The sequence below is a fragment of the Dermacentor silvarum genome, chromosome 8 (genome assembly GCF_013339745.2).
Source record: "Dermacentor silvarum isolate Dsil-2018 chromosome 8, BIME_Dsil_1.4, whole genome shotgun sequence".
Classification (NCBI taxonomy): domain Eukaryota; kingdom Metazoa; phylum Arthropoda; class Arachnida; order Ixodida; family Ixodidae; genus Dermacentor; species Dermacentor silvarum.
The window spans coordinates 61154883-61173102 of NC_051161.1; the positions used below are offsets into that span (position 1 = coordinate 61154883).

Below are 18220 nucleotides of genomic sequence, written 5' to 3' on the forward strand. Positions count from 1 at the left end.
TTATAAAGGGTATTTGCAAGCCAAAGCCACGCCAGACGCGAGAACAGTGTGTTGCAGCAAGCAGTGGAATAAACGAGTTTGCCACAGAACAACTGCACTGAAGATTGCACTCCACAAGCGCAAGTGCCGCTTTTCTGTGCGTGCTTCGGCGACGACGCTACAACAAAGAAAGCTGGCGCATGCTTCCCGGGACTTACCTGCGCATACGCGAGCACTCACCGGCGCTGGTTCGAAAACTGAGAAGCTGCACCACGCCGCCGCCGCACTCGCACTGCTCGCACTACCTGCACGAGCGCGCGCGCGTCGCGGAGGATGTCGGGAAAGGGCGGCGCCTGATTGGTGCAATTCCTTGGATGTGATTGGTCCATAACGCTAAATGAGCATGCAAAAAACCATAGTTAAAAAAATGATAATAAACACATCTCAAGATGTACAAAATGTTGATAAAAATGTCCCATGGGTAATATTGCAGACATTCATCGGTAGAAAAAAAATTAAATAGCCGAAGATGGTAAACACGTTTCAAGATGCGCTGCTTTCATTTGACTGCATTTTCTCACGTTTGGTTGGTTTAGGTTATAATCGAGAGCACCGGACTCTCACTTGGCCTTCCTCATTTCCTCTGTGCAGTCGTGCATTTTATTATTTTCGCTAATTTGGCCACGGAAGGCAACCAGCCAACTTCCTTCCAACGATGCCTCCAAGATCCCAAAAAGAGCACATGCCACAGCCGTTCGTGATCAAGCCGAAGCCATAGATGCCGAAGCCGTATGCGCGAAGTGTCTGCCTTCTCAAAAAACGCGGGAAAGGTGCAACACGTCCAGGCGCAGCTATCGAAACTACCACAATAACATGAGCGGTGACAAGATTGCCGCAGAGACCAACGATGTCGAAGTCAAGGAGGAGACGTAAGTGCTGTGTAGTACTTCCGCCGCCGCTTTACGCTTATCACAACACTGCCACCACTTGACGTAGGAGCGCATCCTTTTTCTTTATCTACATTGTTTTCAGCGCGCTTGTAAATGCGGTGCGCCAAAAGCAATTTCCGTGCTTGCAAGATGTTCGGTAGGGATCACGAAAACAAAAATGGAGCGCAAGGAAAACGAAAGCATGCGGCGACGTGTTTTACTGTTTTTGGTCATGCTGATGGATGATTGTTCGGCAAAGGTAACACTGCAGGCATCATCTGAGCTGCCCAGTGCCTACTTCAGACAACTTCGGGTCCGACGGACCTGAGCAAACATAGTTTCGTGCTAAAGTTATTTTTTTGTAGGAAACTGTTAGCATAATCAAGTCTTCATCATGATTTCGCCTCCACGCCATTCTCAACGTCGCTGAAATTTTATTAGCAATAATTGCCAGGATTTGCTTTAGGACTGGACCGCGCAGGCTGTGATGAAATTCAACGTTTTTTCAGCCCGTGTGGTACACAAAAGCGCCGAGAAAGACGCATAAATGTCATCGTTGGTGTTAATGGCGTTTGTCATTTTACAGCCATGATGAATACCAGTATCTCAACCTCTTGAGGGATATCTTGAAAAATGGAAAGCGCAAAAACGACAGGACCGGAACAGGGACACTGTCGGTGTTTGGCCGACAATGCAGATATTCTCTCGCAAATGGTATGTCCATCTTCTTGTCAGGAGAAGCTGTCAGCATGCCTGATGTATATCATACTTGCCTTAGAAATGTCAATCCGAATACAGTCTTCTTGACTGATTGCTGCACTTGCTTAGTCTTAGTATATACCTGCACCTGCCACCTGCACAGCTTGTATCGATCTTGAAGAGGCCCTGTGATACAGACCAAGCATGAAGTTTTTACTTGTTATTTTCATAATATGGGCATTGGCATTCGCATAATATGGGCATTGGCATTTGCACAATATGGGCATTGGCAATACCTGAACTCTCATAGGGATGCTGTGGAGAATTTAATATTTCAGTCTGCTCTGGCAATGTGCATCTTTCATCAACAGCAGCAGCGCACGGTCATTTTTGCCAGTGAGCATAGATGCAGTGTGCTGTTCACTGTGATTGGTTGAACATTCAATTTGTGCACCTGTGCTTTGCACTCGATGAATGAGTACCCGCCGTGGTGGCGTACTGGCTTGGGTGTTGCGCTGCTAAGCCCGAGGTTGCGGGATGGAATTGCGGCTGCAGGGGCCGCATTTCGATGGGGGCGAAATGCAAAACACCTGTGTACGGTGCGTTGTGTGCACGTTAAAGAACCCCAGGTGGTCTAAATTAACGCGGAGTCTCCCGCTACGGCGTGCCTCATAATCATATCATGGTTTTAGCACGTAAAACCCCAGAATGTAAAGTGAATGTGTGCAATATGTCTCTGTGCTTTTGCAAGTACGGACAAAAAAAAAAAAACATCAAAAGGACTAGTAGTGAAAACTAGGGGCATTCTCCGGCACTTCAACTTGGAGTCTACTTCAAGTACAAGCAGATCTCAGTTTTGCAGTTATTTCTTTCGTGCTACTCTTGGGAACTATGGACAATGCAACCCATCTTGTTTTAACTGAGAGCCTGGAGCCCTGCTTAGTTTGCGTGAGGCATTTACAGCATTGGTAGTGTCAACATGTCTTGCCTTCATCTTGAAGTGCAGCCGAAAGAGCATGATCACTAGTTGGGTGACTAAGCCTCTTTAGAATAGAATAGCTTCTGTTGCACATTCAGAAAAATGCTGGTTTCATTGCTCTGCATATTATGTCACTGCAAGTGACATGCTCTAGAGGAGGCCTTTTTTTTTTGTCTTTCACATTTGAGTTATTCATTTTCAAATGCACATTTTGCAGTAAATACAGCTCTGTGTAGCGCTTACAATAAGGTTAAAGCACGAGAATAACTCTGGAAACATTGCACAGCAAAGGATAATTGTTTATTTACTATTATGTATAGCCCGCTTCACTCCTGGAGCTACGCGAAAGAAAAAAAGGTTGGTTTGAACAGCACTGAATAATGTATGGAATCCACTGTTCCACAACTGATGCCATCCAAACTACTAGAGACTACCAGTGGTGTGGTAGCGCTCAAAACACAGCCCTCAGCACAGGACCCGCTGACCGTCTCATCCATACCTTCATTGTATTCAGAGTCAACGTTGCCTAAAGTGTCATCACTGTCTTCTTCACTTGAAGTTCCGCATAGGGATGGCCGACAGTGCACCATGTGACAATTGTGGGGATGTGGAAACAATTCATCATGTTCTTTGTCAGTGCCCACAATGCAGTGTGCAGAGACAATCGCTTTCCGTCGTGCTGAACCAGTTGGACAACCAGCCTTTATCGGAAGAATTCTGCAACATCAATGCGACTCAACATCGCATCAGAAGGCCGTGCAAGCGCTCCTGTGCTTCCTGAAATCGACTGGCTTGTGTGAACGTCTATGATAGGAACGCCTTTTCCGTTACCTATGGCTGTGGGTTTTTTTTTTCGTTTTTTTTTTTCTGTCTCTCTCATTGCACTCTTTCCAACGCCTATATCCCCCACCCTGGTGTAGGGTAGCATGCCGGAAACGCTCTTCTGGTTAACCTCCCTGCCTTTCCTCTCTCACTTGCTCTCCCAATTCACTTGAAGGATGAAACATGAAGTCGACATCCTTGGCGCTCCCACTATCATCATCAGATGTTTTACCACAATAGTGTCACAATTTACCACAATAATGCGCTGGACGAATGATGCCAAGTTGATCTAGTGTGAAAAATAGTATTGAATAAAAGTGCAGAATTCAAAACGGTTACTGCCATTTATGTTGTAAATCGAAAAATAAATTTTGACAGTCTGTTCGTCAAAAGCCAAGGGGAAAGTAGGTGGCCCATCATGAGCCAAAATGTGATGACCGCTCATGAAGAGCTGAGGTTGTTAATGTCCCTTAAGGGGTTAACCACATTTCAGACAGTTTTGTAGCGTCTTCTAAAGTCTTCCTGGTGCTTAGAGTGCTCATAGCTCCTTCCAAATCCCGTAGGGCCTTGCCAGTGCTATAAATGCCATGTGACATATTGTTACATAGGAAGATGCAGACAAGAAGCTACATACAAGTATATTTACAAACAAATACGCCGCACTTGGCCAAGAGGCAACAGCCCACGCTAGCCTTTAATCGTCGTCGTCTTCACACTGCTCGCCTCTTGGTCATCGTAAATACTGTTCCGTAGCACTACCCCCAGAGGCGAAAGCGCTGTCCCAAAGCAACTAAAGGCCGGACTTGGAAGCGGTGTAGTAGGCCATGAGCCTACTGACGTCCACGACATCACCGGATGCCAGAGTAGAGGGAGAGGTCGAACTGACAGGAGCAATTTCGTCTGGCGTAGCATGCGGTAGGGCTCCATGTATCGCAAGAGGAGCTTCTCTGAAAGGCCGACGTGACGAGAGGGTGACCACATGAGCACAAGCACACCAGACAAAAACTACATCACGGTGGCGTCGTGCAGTAGGCCTTGAGCCTACTGACGTGCATGACATCACCGGAAGCCCGAGTAGAGGGAGAAGTCGAACTGACCGGAGCAATTTCGTACGTCACTGACGTCACCTGGCGTAGCATGTGGTAGGGCTCCATGTATCGCGAAAGGAGCTTCTCTGAAAGGGCGACGTGACGAGAGGGTGACCACAGGAGCACAAGCGCACCAGACAAAAACTGTACGTCACGGTGGCGTCCATTGTACAGACGCTGCTGAGTAGTTTGCAAGGCTGTAAGTCGAGTATAGGCAAGCTGGCGTGCATGGTCAGTGAGGGCAATGGCGGCATGCGCATACTCGCTTGTTGAGGGCGAAGCAGGAGGAAGTGCAGTATCAAGGGGCAAGGTCGGTTCGCGACCATACAGTCGATAAAATAGAGAAAATCCGGCGGTGTTGTGCCAAGAAGATCATGCACAAATGTGACGTAAGGAAGGGCAATGTCCCAGTCGCGGTGGTCCTTCGAAACGTACATGGACAGCATGTCTGTGAGGGTACAGTTTACCTGCTGTGTCAGTCCATTGGATTTAGGATGGTATGAGGTGGTCAGGTTGTGTTGATTGGAGCAGGAACACACAATGTCGGCGATAACTTTTAACAAGTTACGACCACGGTCAGTAAGCTGCTGTCTCTGAGCGCCATGAAGCAAGATAATGTCATGCAAGGGAAAGTCTGCAATGTCAGTGGCACTACTGGTCGGGAGAGCCCGCGTGATGGCGTATCAAGTGGCGTAATCAGTTACAACGGCTACCCATTTGTTCCCAGAGGATGACGTGGGAAAGGGGCCGAGGAGGTCTAATTCAACACGAAAGAACGGTTCCACAGGGACGGTGATCGGCTTGAGATGACCGGCAGATAGCACCCGAGGCGTTTTCCGATGCTGGCAGGAATCACAGGCAGCAACATGGCGTCGGAGGGAGCGAGCGAGATTGGGCCAATAGAAGCGGGCGTGGACACGGTCATACGTGCGAGTTATCCTGAAAGTGTCCTGCAGTGGATGTGTCATGGAGCTCAAAGAGCACGGTCTGTCGTAGATGTTTGGGCATGACAAGATCAGATCCACTAGGGAGGAAGTTCCTTCAGTACAGAAAGCCTCCCTGGAGGACATATGAGCGAACAGAGGTGTCAGTAGGTGTAGAGTGCAGACGCCCGATGAGTGCTCGCAGCGACAGTCCTAGTACTGCTCATTGGTGATGTTAGCGAAGGCAGACACAGAGAAAATGAGTTGGCGGTACTACTGTCAGCGTCTTCAGGCTCGTCGACTGGGTAGCGAGACAGGCAATTAGCGTCCTTGTGTAGACGGCCAGATTTGGAGGTGTCAGAATACGAATATTCTTGGAGGCGTAATGTCCAGCGACCAAGTCTTCCTGTAGGGTCTTTCAGGGAGCACAACCAGCGAAGTGCGTGATGGTCTGTGACAACTGAAAAGGGTCGGCGATATAAGTATGGGTGCAACTTCGCAACCACCCAAACTAGTGCCAGACACTCACGCTCAGTGATGGAATAGTTGCACTCAGAGGTTGGGAGGAGCCTGCTGGCATAAGCGATAACACGGTTGTTGCCACGCTGGCGTTGCGCTAGTGCTGCGCTGAAGCCGTGGCCGCTGGCATCAGGACGGATTTCGGTAGGCGCAGAAGGATCAAAATGGGCCAGAGTAGGCGGTGTTGTGCGAAGGTCTACAAGGTGCGAGAACGTAGAGGCCTCGTTATCACCCCACTCGAAAAGGGCGTATTTTTTCAAAAGCTTGGTTAGTGGTCGTGTTATGGCCGCAAAATTTTTCACGGAGCAGCGGAAGTACGAGCAAAGGCCGATGAAGTTGCGCACATCCTTGACACACTTCGGAACAGGGAAGTGCATAAAAACATGGATTTTGCCTGGGTCTGGTTGCACTCCGTTCGCATCAACTAGATGCCCAAAGACATTAATCTGGTGACGGCGAAATTGACACTTTGATGCATTGAGTTGCAGACCGGCCCGCCGAAAAATGTCCAGGACTGCTGAGAGGCACGTAGTGAATGTTGGGGAGAATACTATAACGTCGTCCAAGCAGCACGTGCACCATTTGAAACCGTGAAGAAGAGAGTCCCTCATGCGTTCATAAGTGGCAGGCGTGTTACATAGACACCGGACGACATCACTTTGAATTGATAAAGACCATCGGGTGTTACAAAGGCAGTCTTCTCACGGTCTAGATCATCCACGGCAATCTGCCAGTAGCCATAGCGAAGGTCAATCGGTGAGACATAGCGAGCACCATGGAGGCAGTCAAGGGTGTGATCAGCGTGTGGTAGGGGATACACGTCCTTTTTTGTAACCCTGTTTAGGTGCCAACAATCCACGCAAAATCGCCATGCGCTTTCTTTTTCATAAAGCAACATGCAGATACTTGCATCATTACTTGAGCTATGTTCAATGCTTCGCAGAAGAAAAAGTGTCAACAGGAAAAAGCGATTGGCACACAATTTGCGATGACTGGCAATAAGAATGGCCTTTACTGCAGTGGAGAGAACAAAGGAGCTACCACCATCATTACTGCAGGCTGGCTGTAATGTACAGTTGAATCTCCAGAGTTCTGGAAGGTTCTTGTCCACAAAGCCACCGAAGAGATACCGTGGGAAAGTTGTACAGGTGCAGGTATTAAGCCTGGTGCCTACATGAAGGCTCCTTTTGTTCAGATATTGGTACAGGCAGTTGCTGCTTTCATATCAGGCAAGCAGTATCAAGCCCATTTCACGTGGTGTGATATTGCTTGCAATTTTGCAAGTCAAACATTTTGCCAGCAAATACTAGGCTGTCAGCCTCTTTGTGCGAGTTTTGAATGTTCGAAGGTGCTGATCTTTCCTGCAAGACAGCTTGTTCACTGTGAACTGTGAAACGATAACATTTTGGCTCATCAGACATGTCACAACAGCCTGGTTGATTTTCTTGTTCTGAATGTGTAATGTGTTGAAAGATTCACAAGCTTACGTTATGAAAACAGTTTTAAACTTGCTTTATTTTGTTTTCACTCAAGCAAACTAAGTAGGCCTTCGCCAACAACAATTTAATGATCCACTTGATGTCTCACAAATGCAAAAATCGTAGTGGCTGTCCTCTTAGTGCGTCAACAGGGAATGGAGAGAGTGCAGGTGTAGCTATTGTAGCTCCAAAAAGCACAGCAGAAAATAGCTTCATGTGAAACATGCTTTATGTAGATTCTGCATCAGTGAAATGAGGCATACAGCATAGCGCTTAAAGAGTTATTGGACGAAGTTTATAGAATCATTAGAAGTTGCATAATTTTCTTTCCACCGTGTTCTAAGCAGGTAAACTCTCTCTCCTTTTCCCAAGGCACAATGCCGCTTCTCACCACCAAACGAGTATTCTGGCGTGGAGTGGTTGAGGAGTTGCTTTGGTTTCTAAGAGGGTCTACTGATGCCAACGAGCTTGCAAAAAATGGTGTGCATATTTGGGACGGCAATGGGTCCAGGCAGTTTCTGGACAGCCTTGGCTTCACTGAGCGAGAGGAAGGTATGTTGTGCAACATTTCTTGTGTTTGTTTGCTTCAGGCTTGCTGGCCCAAATCAAAATTGTGCTCGCAACTACTACCCTGACCTTCTCTTTTATATGCAACAAATTTCATTCAAATTGGATCTGCAGTTGCTTAACAAAAGTAATCCCGCATTTCACATTTATTTGAGTAGGGAAGAATAACAGGTAAAGCTACTTTACCTGTTTATTTTGACAATGTATCTCCTTCGCTTCACGAGTTTTCGTCAAACTTTGGACATCCCCCTAAGTTCAGAGCCTCATTCTAGTAAATAAAAGTTATTAGAATTAGGTCAGCCCCTGTATTCCACATTTTTAGGAAACCAAAATACTTGAAGAAGGCTTTAGTTTGCCAATTATTTACTTGACAAAATTGGATATGACATAACCATCTGAACTCAATATGTTGTCTTCATAGGACGCTTTGTTGACAAGAAGCACAGGAGTTCAGTTCTGAACAATTTGTGTCCTCTTGTCCCCTCCTTCTTTCTGTCTCCATTTTGCACTAAGTGGCCATAAATTTTGTGGTCTGGAATTGTTCAGTATGAACCAACTAGCCCAGTAACACATATTACTGAGTTAAGTTCTGTGGTGGTGATGGGGGATGGTGTGCCTGGCTGCGTGTGAAGTCCGTAATCACAGCTTACAAGTTGAAATCGCTTGGTTTTATTATAATTCTAGTTTTCAAAAAGGAAAAAAAAAAGTATATTCTTTTTTAACTTTACCTACAATTGAATAAATAGAGTACCTTGTAAGGTTAAGATTTAACAGTTGTTTTAATTTTTAATTAAATGTTTTAATTTTTAACAGTTTAATAGACTGACATCTGATGAAAAGTGACATCTTCTATGTTGTAGGCGACCTTGGTCCAGTATATGGATTTCAGTGGAGGCATTTTGGTGCTCCATACAGAGACATGAGAACTGACTATGGAACAGAAGGTGTAGACCAGATTACAAATCTCATCAACACCATCAAGAACAATCCGGATGATCGCAGAATGATTCTTTGTTCTTGGAACCCAGCAGGTGCGTTCCTTCTGAAAAGCAGTGAAGTGACATCTCAGTCTGCTCTTTACTGCAATATCAACTGTAATTGAGATCTCTTGCCGCTTTTCAGGCTGACATCTTTCTGCATTATAAATTGAGGTGCACTGACACAGTGTGATACTGACATTCAGTCTGCTTGTCTAAGTAGGTGGCTGCCGTTTTAGGGTATGAGGAAGCCTTTCATTAAGAAGCAGCGTTCCGTTGGCATCAGCAGCACCAGCTTATTTGATGCTGACAGCAGGGCGAATACCCCACCAGCTCGTTCAATATCTTTGCACTACGTCCCAAATACAGCCACGAGGTTATAACTTTGAATTTATCCTCCCCGTAGCAACGTCACAGGTGTACTCGTAGAAATCAAGCCGTTCCTGGGCAGTCCCTGTGGACAATCTGTCGTAGAAGTCTGGCCTGACAAACTGCATAGGGGTCTCACTGGATTGACGGAAGTCTGCTTGCACTAAAAGATCCAACAGTTCCTGCTGATATTGACTATTGTTTTGTTGTAACTTCATTATGTTGTGTATCAACACACTTGTGCTCTGGTTCTCTGAATCTTGGTTTCAAGAGCTTACTTCTGTTTTTTAAAGGCGACAGCGCAAAAAGACACGGACGGAGACGAGACAAGGACGAGTGCTGTTGTCTCGTCTCCGTCCATGTTCTTTTTTTCGCTGCCGCCTTTTCAAATATGCACCAACACGCCTAGTTCGCCGCATTAATCAACTACATTTTGTGTTTCAAAATTTGCTATTCTCATCACACCACCTAATCCTCGGCTGCATCCCCCTTGCCATGGTTACCAATAGACCTTTTCAGAAATGTGCGCGCACCATTAGCGGCAGGCACAAGGCGGTATGGGAAATCCGAGCGTTATCCGCTGCGGCCGCCAGTGACTCGCCTGTTTGCCTGCTCCCTCCGTGGGTGGGTAGGCGCAAGGCATTGTGGGACAAGGGAACACCAGGCCGTACGCAGCTCGTACGGTGGAGGCAAAGCGAATAGGTGAGTCTCTTGTGGCTGTGGCGGCTGGTGCTCCAACTTCCCCTACTGCCTTATGGCTGCCACTGATGGTGCACGCATTTTTGGAAAGGTCCATTCTGTCACTGTAGTAGACCACTGGTTAGCTGTTCTGTGCATTGCACAACTTGTCCGATTCCACTTCTTAATCTCGACTAAAATATCAGCTACAGGCTAGGGACTCAACATTTTACTTAAAGGTCGAGGAGTCATGATAGAGCTTCTCTGTATACTCATGTGGCATCGGTTCGGTCGCTATGCAAGCTCTGCATAAAGTGTATAGTCAGCATGTTGCCGGCACCGAAAATGAAGACATCCAATATGGATGCTCCACACCCATTGTGGCATCTTGCATGCAAGGTGGCACTTGCTAGCATTAACAGTGGGAAGTAATGCAAATTTTGTTGAAAGCACGAGCACTCCTATATTTTGGGGACAAACATTGCCGGAAAAGGAACTGTGTGCCAAACATTTTTTTTAATGTTTAGTGCAGCAATAATAAAATATGCAACTTCTGTAATGGATTTTAATGCTTGTTAGAAAATTATGCTGGTCTCTTGTGTCCTAGCACTATGTTTTTTACAAAATCCAGCCTATTAGCTTGTGCTTTAGCAAGCAGTGTGACAAACTTTTTTTTGCTAACAGATCTGAGCAAGATGGCACTGCCTCCGTGCCATTGCCTAGCACAGTTCTACGTCAATGAGGACGAGCTGTCTTGTCAACTCTATCAGCGCTCAGCTGATGTGGTATGTTCACTGTTTATGTGCCCTCTTTTTATTCCTTCCTTCACAAAACATCAAAAGCTTTACAGCCTAACAGCCTCTCATCTAACCAGGTTGTCAAACTGTAAACAGAAATCATATCCTAGACTAATTAAAAAACAATTGAATGATCACACAGGAGTCAGCAGATGTTGCTACTCTTGCTCTAAGCTGGACAAAGCATACTTTGCTCTATCAGCTTACCTCCCTAGGCGATCTAGGACAGATGCAGGGTACAGGCTGAAAAGTATGGGAAGTTTAAGAGCCAACAGACCTATAGTTCCGAGTTGGGCCATACTGTGACTTTCTTCGAACGACATAGCAAGGAATTATTTGTTTCTGTGTTCTTTTGCAAATCTAATGTGCTCTTTTTCTGTAAAAAAATTACTGCAGGCCCAATGCATTTGTTGAAATCTACGAAGTGATGCTTTCTTAAAATGCTGAATTAGATTCTGTGTTGAGGCACATAATGCTAGCAATTTCATTTTATTTCCAACTACTCTCATGGAACTGTTCATGTTCTTGTCCCATCGTAGAAAGTTTGTTTTTTGCTTCGCGATAACTCTTCATGTTCTGCACCGCGTTTTGCACCATAGTGAATACGTGCCATCCAGGCGAGAAGCTTCTTGGCTTTTTTGAGAATGCACTTTGGTCCCATGACAGGGGTACAAATGCCACAACAATGTGGGTTTTTTATATGTTTAGCCTTACTCCCACCCATGACTGTGGATTATGCAATCTCTGCTGTCTTGTCAACTCTATCAGCACTCAGCTGATGTGGTATGTTCACTATTTATGTGCCCTCTTTTTATTCCTTCCTTCATAAAACATCAAACGCAGTCATGGGTGGGAGTAAGGCTAAACATATAAAAAACCCACATTGTTGTGGCATTTGTACCCCTGTCATGGGACCAAAGTGCATTCTCGGGGAGGGGAAGGAAATGAAAGCTTTGCTTTAAATGAGGTCTCCTTGATTTGGCTGTAGCTTCTGCACTAGCAGTTCCAGTGCACTGCGTAGTTGGCCTCAGTTTTCATTGCACCATCCCCGGGATCGACCCAGCTTACTCAATGAGATCGCTAAACCCTGGCGAAGCGGGAAGAAAGCACCGCCTATAATAAAAAAAAATCATGCACTTGAAGCTGATATTTATTGCAGTGAGGTTATTTTGCTACCGTTCTTGTTTCATTGCTTAATTTCATAGAGAGTAGAACTGGTCACCAGATTGTCTATAAAGCCAGTACATATGAGCCGATTTGTCTGTCTCGAGATTGCTCCATCATCTGCTTGGCGAGAAACAAACCCATGCCAAACTCTGGGAGGGGAAGGAAATGAAAGCTTTGCTTTAAACGAGGTCTCCTTGATTTGGCTGTAGCTTCTGCATTAGTTCTAGTGCACTGCGTATTTGGCCTCAGTTTAACAACACAGCTTGTGGCTTACGCAGGAGTCCTTGATTTTACGTAACACAGGGGCCAGTTCTCCGTGAGTTTTCGGCACTGCGGGCATTTGCTACTTTCAATCTATGGTCTGTGGAAGCGTTGTTCAAGCTCTTAGTAGGAGACAAATGCACTTGTTGATTTATGGTGCAGGGACAGAATCGCTTTGCTTTTTTTGGCAAAGAATAGTCAGCCTGGCTGGTAGAGAGAGGTGGGTCACATTTAAGTCCTCAGAGTGACTCTTGGGCCATGTTTGTTCACATGTCAAAGGTGAGTTTTTGACAAACAAATCTATATGCCTACATTTTATTGCGATAGCAATTATATCGACACTTCCACCGGATTTCTGCCGTCGGCGTCTTTGAACCTCACGTCGCCGTGAGGTTCCGTATAGATAAAATCTTCGCCGCGCGCCTTATGCCCGAGCGGAAGCGTGCGGGGACGCATGCTGTCACGGAGAGCGAACGCACTCAATCTTCCACGCGCAAGCAAGGAAGGAAGCGGGAAGCGAGCGCCGGAGGGAGCGGGGGGGGGGCATTTCTACTCTGCCAACAACCGCGCTCGTCGCTCGCTCGCACCATCTCTTATCTCCACACGGCTCTGACCTTTATGCGCTGTGCATTCTCCGCTCAGTTTCCGTTGAAGCGATAGACCGCACGTACCTTCGCCCGCTGCGGCGTATATGCGCTTGCTGCCAGCGTTTTGTCAGTCGTTGTCTGCAGTCATTCAGTGTGATCTATTCATGTTTGTTTGTGCGCGCTCACACCACGCTTGTTCACTTAGTTAGTAATAGTCGGGCCACATTTTGCAACGCACGCTACACATGCAATGCTGCCCGGGTCGGCAGTGCAGCGCTACAGGTGTGTCCCTTCGCACGCGCTGCCCACGGGAAGCGCTTCTCATCAACACCACCGTTTCACATGCGCCTTCTCGTGGTCATCGAGTCTCTCTTCATGTCGGTCTACTTACGCTGCAGCACACCTGCTTACTTAATCAGCTCATGTTTACTACAATTCATATTGCTACCAAAGCCGCTCACCTTACTTCGTATGACATTGCTGTGTTGCTATCGCATTCATTGCTTCACCCTTAGGGCGAAACTGTGACATTTTTTTGTTGCCACCGCATACTGACAAGGCCAGGTAGGGATACCAAAAAGAAAATATCACTTCCAACACAACGTGCTCGTTTATTTGTAGAACACTGACTGACTTTGTGTACTGCAGTTACTGATCTCATCCGTGAATTCCTCTCAGGGCTTGGGCGTGCCATTCAACATTGCCAGTTATGCTCTGCTCACACATATGATGGCCAAGGTGACTGGAAAGCGAGCCAGCGAGTTTGTGCACACACTTGGTGACACACACATCTATCTCAACCATGTTGATGCCCTCAAGAAACAGGTAACACTCCTACAGTGTCGATATTTGCTTGACACAATATTTACACAACTGCTACCACGTGGTGCCACCCTACCAATCATATATATATATATATATATATATTGCAACTTGTGCTTTCATCGTGACTGCTTTGTGTAGCAGTGTCACCGACTAGTGTCTTAGATGTCAATTTTAAAGAAAGATTTAGTAGTTGCAACTGAATTTCTGACCATAAGTCAAATGGACTGGCCTTACATGTTTCATCAGGTCACGATTGCTGCAAATGTTACTGGTGTTTGTAGTTGAGTCAACTGAACCTCAAATAGGGTTTGAAGTGCTTCGTTAATAACATTAATGATCAGGTTTAGCACATAAAATTGTTGACTTTGGTCAGGGATTAATTCAGACCACCTGGGATTCTTGAGCGTGCACGTAAATCGAAGTACGCAGATGCTTTCACATTTAACATCCGTCTGAATTTGTGCAACTACTGCGGATACCTCCAAAGGGCAATGTCGGTGATCTTTGAAAGTCTACGGATCTCAGTGAAATTTGTATTGTATATTCTCCTGAGCCAGTTGTGCACTATTTGGCCATGCATGCCAAACAGCACTGCTGAGATCTTTGTAGTTATTTCACAAATTTATTTTAATAATTAGTGTGGTCACTCTCCATCCATGCCCTTGAACAGATGGCTTAGGCCGACATCTTGTGCTGGGACATCAGCATGGAAGCTACTGTGCTACTGCTGTGATCTTGGGGTGCTGCGCCTTTAAACACGATGCCAGGCTCTTAATGTCATGGGCACTTGTGTTCAATTTATCTGATGGTGTAACAATGTCAGTGGCAATGTAACCAACATTTTTTTTTCTGACAAGTACAATCATGCAACAGAATACTATTTGAAGTCCGTTGGCGTGCAGCGTTTTGTCTCCACTGCTTTTGTTTTTTGTGTGTATTTGCGTACATGCTCGAACACAACTGGCATCACAAGTAGCAGCCCTCTGGGCTGCCTAGTCCAGTTTTAATGTAGTAGTGTGTTCTGGTTATTTGAAGCTTTTTATGCAACTTGAGCTATTTTCTGCGTGATGCAATGTAATTGACTTTTGGTCTGAAATTTACAGCTTGAACGAGAACCACGACCTTTCCCAAAACTTCTGATCAAGCGTGACATAACCGACATCTTTGACTTCAAGTCTTCAGATTTCGAGCTTTGCGACTACAACCCCCATCCAGCAATCAAGATGGAAATGTCAGTGTAGAGTTTGCTGTGCCGGTTATAATTTTTGGACTTATAAGGCTTTTGTTTTCTTTTTCGTTCTTGTCTCTGAGAAAAATGTTAGCTTTTATTTAAGCTTTGTCAACGTTGTTGTGATATTCAGTCACCGTTTGTGACCACAGTTTACAACTTCCATGGTGTACATACGCACTTCTATGTGTCCCATGTCTCGATGAATAGCTGTACTTCAAGATGGCATGTTTGGTGGCCATTTTGTTTTAGTGTTATTGGGGCATTGTGACTTGTGCATTTATTTTTTGAAGAACAATGGCAGTACATCTAAAATGGGGAAGTACAAACAGTGGACCTTAATTTCACTGTTTCTTTTTTGTGCGATGTCTATAAGCTCCTCCGTGTATTTCTTTGATTGCCTGTGTATGGGTTTGGCTTTCTTAAAACGCCTAAATTTTAATTTTCACTGTTATAATTATGGAGCACTACAGTTGTCATGACTACTAAATCAGAGGAGGTCAGTTTCACCATTCTGTTAACCTTATGTTTTAATACCACCTTGTACTTTTTGCTTGCCATATGTTCATACTACGCTCGACTTCCATTCACTCTTCGGGACCTTTGGAATTGATTGAATTATTCTTCGGGTCAAATTAAGAGGCAGAAAAAAGTCAACAAACAAGATCTCAATTTCATATCCGATTGTGATTTGCAGGCTACTTTCACACCTATTTTCTAGGAAAAAACCTGCATGTTACAATTGAGTAAATACAGCAATTATCTATTGGGAGCTGCCATTCTCACCTAAAACTCTGCCAAGGACAGGCTGGAAGTGCATCTTTTGGTAGGAGATAGTGTGTCAACACATTCGCTGTTTCCTATCGCCTTCAAAGCTGATGCTATTAGGGTCAGGTGCATGTATGCTGACAGTAAAGTTCAAATTACCTGGTGAGGGTCAAAGCAGCAAGTATTGCCCAGCCGGGACCTTTGGTCGGGAAAGAACTTAAGACCAACCACAATGAGATTTGACTTAGGCTAAATTGGTTAAAACTTAGTAGTATGTAGTACTATTGAAACAACTGGCAAAACTGCAGTGCTGGTAGTTGTCTTTCTTATTAACAGCCCTAAATAGCACTCATTTTCAGCGTGTGGTAATGGCAGAGCTTTTTGACAGTTTTGGTATTGGATACGCCTGTTTTTGCAAGCTTCCACTTCTACTTCAAATGTAGAGCTTTGCATGAGGGCTGCTCCATATCCATTCTAAAGCGCTTCATTTTACACCATGCAAAATTTCATTGCAGTTGCCCTTTCACCGAAAACTTTAACTGCAGTCGAATTAGCAGAAGTCTGTTTTGCTTTTGTGCATTACATTCATTTACATATACTTGCATTTATTTTTACTGAATGAATCACATAACTGTTTATTCCAGTCTGTCGTGATTTATCACATGGCTGCCATGTATATAAAGTCAACATCCGATTTTTCAGACTCTAGGGGCCGCAAAAACGTCTGAAAAAATGAATGCATGCATTTTACTACCCCCAAGTGCTCAAATTGCCACAGGCACGTCCGAAATAGCTCTGAAGGCCTGCCAGTACACTTATTAGGTGTGTCGGTGCTCGTACTGCGACAGGTGGTGGTGGGTGCAAGCGTGTGTAATTAAGGAATACATGCTGTGTCCTGTGACAATTTCCTCTTCCCACTCATGGTATGCTTCACCGTGTAACACTGTTGTATTGAAGCAAAGCTTACTTTCGGGAGCCGGCATTATGCAATGCGTTGTGCTTTGCGAGCGAGCTTCGAAACCACTGGCAAGAATTGCAAAGGCAGAATCAGCGCCATTGTTGACATCGGCGAATTATTTCTATGGAAAACACAGCGCCAAACAGCAAGATGCTTTGTAGCAAACGTCGAAGCAGCTAGGCCTAGCGTTGCCGCGGTGGTGGCTACGGCCGCCAGTGAATCTGCGTGAGAGCGCCTGTTCGAGGCGGTGAGATAACGCCGTTTCGGACCTGCGGTCATGGCAGAAAGTCCGGAAAATCAAACATCAAAGGGTTTTCGCATCCGAAATACGTTCTTATACATTGACTCTGGGTGCCGCGAAGGCGTCCGAAAAATTGGTCGACTGTATTTGCTCAGCAAGCTATTTGAGTGAGATGGTTGTACCACTTGTAAGTATGCTGGCAACAGCATGCACCCATTCTGTTCCATGTTGAAACCAAAGAAAAATAAAGCAATTCGAGTTTAAAACTTGTATTTGTAAGTGACTCAATGTACAAGTGTTGAATATCTGCCTTGTCAATCTCTTAATGCAGCTGAAATTTATAGCGCAGCAACACAGAACATCCTGGTGAACACACACACATGCGCCAGCTTGTGCCATTACCTGCTAGAGGAATGGACATCATTGCTGCATGTCATTTGGGCTATGTATTAAAGTTCACTTGCTTGTTGAAAGCAGCACCTATTAATAAAGAATTCAGCTGTCATAAAACATAGGTACATCTAACATGGTCCATAGACCTCTTTGGTTGTTCCATAAGCAGCACTATGCTTGAGACCCCAGTAAACTTTCAAAGCATTCTGCACTTTGGAGGAGAAAACGTCCTCAAAACTTGCCAGGCTGTCTTGTGTTCTGTAGAAGGCAATGTTGTCCTTCTTTACTAATTACATTGTACTTCAAGTAGTGCTAATAAATGTATAATTAGGTCCAAACGGACACTAAAAATCCACACCATCACAGTGAACTGATGTGGTAACTTCAGGGCAGTCTTGCTGCCCATTTTGCACTTGTTTTTTCTGGCTAGCCAAGCCTCCTCTTGCTACAAGTGTAGATGTTTTGCTTTATCAGAACCAAAATTATAACAAAGCTTATCTTGCCTGTAGTGAAAGCTTAAAAGCATAAGTGCTCTTTGGACATGATCAAGCTGAGAGTAATCCTGCATTTCGTTAACTGGCACGTCGCAATTCTCATCTGCAGGCAAGTTTATCTGCACATATAAGCTCCAATCTGATGTGAACCGTAGCTGCAATTCCTGTTTTATGTTGCAGTAGCTGGATGTGGTCCGGCTTTAGTGAGCACGCTACCCCAAATTTGTTGCACAGCATAACTGGCATGTTCCGCCTGGTCAGCACCACAAAGTACTGTCGCTATAAGAGGACCAGTTCTTATTTTTTTTATAACACTATATTGAAAGGGAAAAAAATTGTAACGGAAAAATGGTGTTGCTGGCAATGGCCAGAATCAGTGGCCTGCATAGGTCAGCATACTCATGAGTGCGCCCGCCCATACTCGCCCCACAGGGGCTCCGCAACTGAGTGGCGGGGAGTGACCTCCACAGCCCTGAGAGTCAACCCCTCTCTAA

General features: G+C 45.3%; 1 protein-coding gene across 2 annotated transcripts; it reads left to right on the forward strand.

Moving 5' to 3' along the window:
- The first annotated feature begins 525 nt into the window (after positions 1–525).
- LOC119461314 (thymidylate synthase) lies at positions 526–17496 on the forward strand. 2 transcript variants are annotated; one of them, XM_037722570.2, is made up of 7 exons: positions 529–908; positions 1495–1622; positions 7789–7968; positions 8844–9014; positions 10692–10792; positions 13498–13644; positions 14748–17494. In XM_037722570.2, exons 1-7 carry the CDS (start codon positions 853–855, stop codon positions 14883–14885), a joined length of 921 nt encoding a protein of 306 aa, XP_037578498.1. In that variant the 5' UTR covers positions 529–852; the 3' UTR covers positions 14886–17494. The 2 variants fall into 2 exon arrangements, with proteins under 2 accessions (XP_049528407.1, XP_037578498.1); XM_049672450.1 differs by lacking the exon at positions 7789–7968 and having other exon boundaries at positions 526–908; positions 14748–17496.
- Positions 17497–18220: the final 724 nt, after the last annotated feature.

Bases quoted from the DNA above. Each gene is read 5' to 3' on its own strand.
- LOC119461314 (XM_037722570.2), top strand. From the start codon at position 853: ATGAGCGGTGACAAGATTGCCGCAGAGACCAACGATGTCGAAGTCAAG. The intron at 909-1,494 runs GTAAGTGCTGTG...GTCATTTTACAG, and splicing joins GTCGAAGTCAAGGAGGAGAC to CCATGATGAATACCAGTATC. The intron at 9,015-10,691 runs GTGCGTTCCTTC...TTTTGCTAACAG, and splicing joins TTGTTCTTGGAACCCAGCAG to ATCTGAGCAAGATGGCACTG.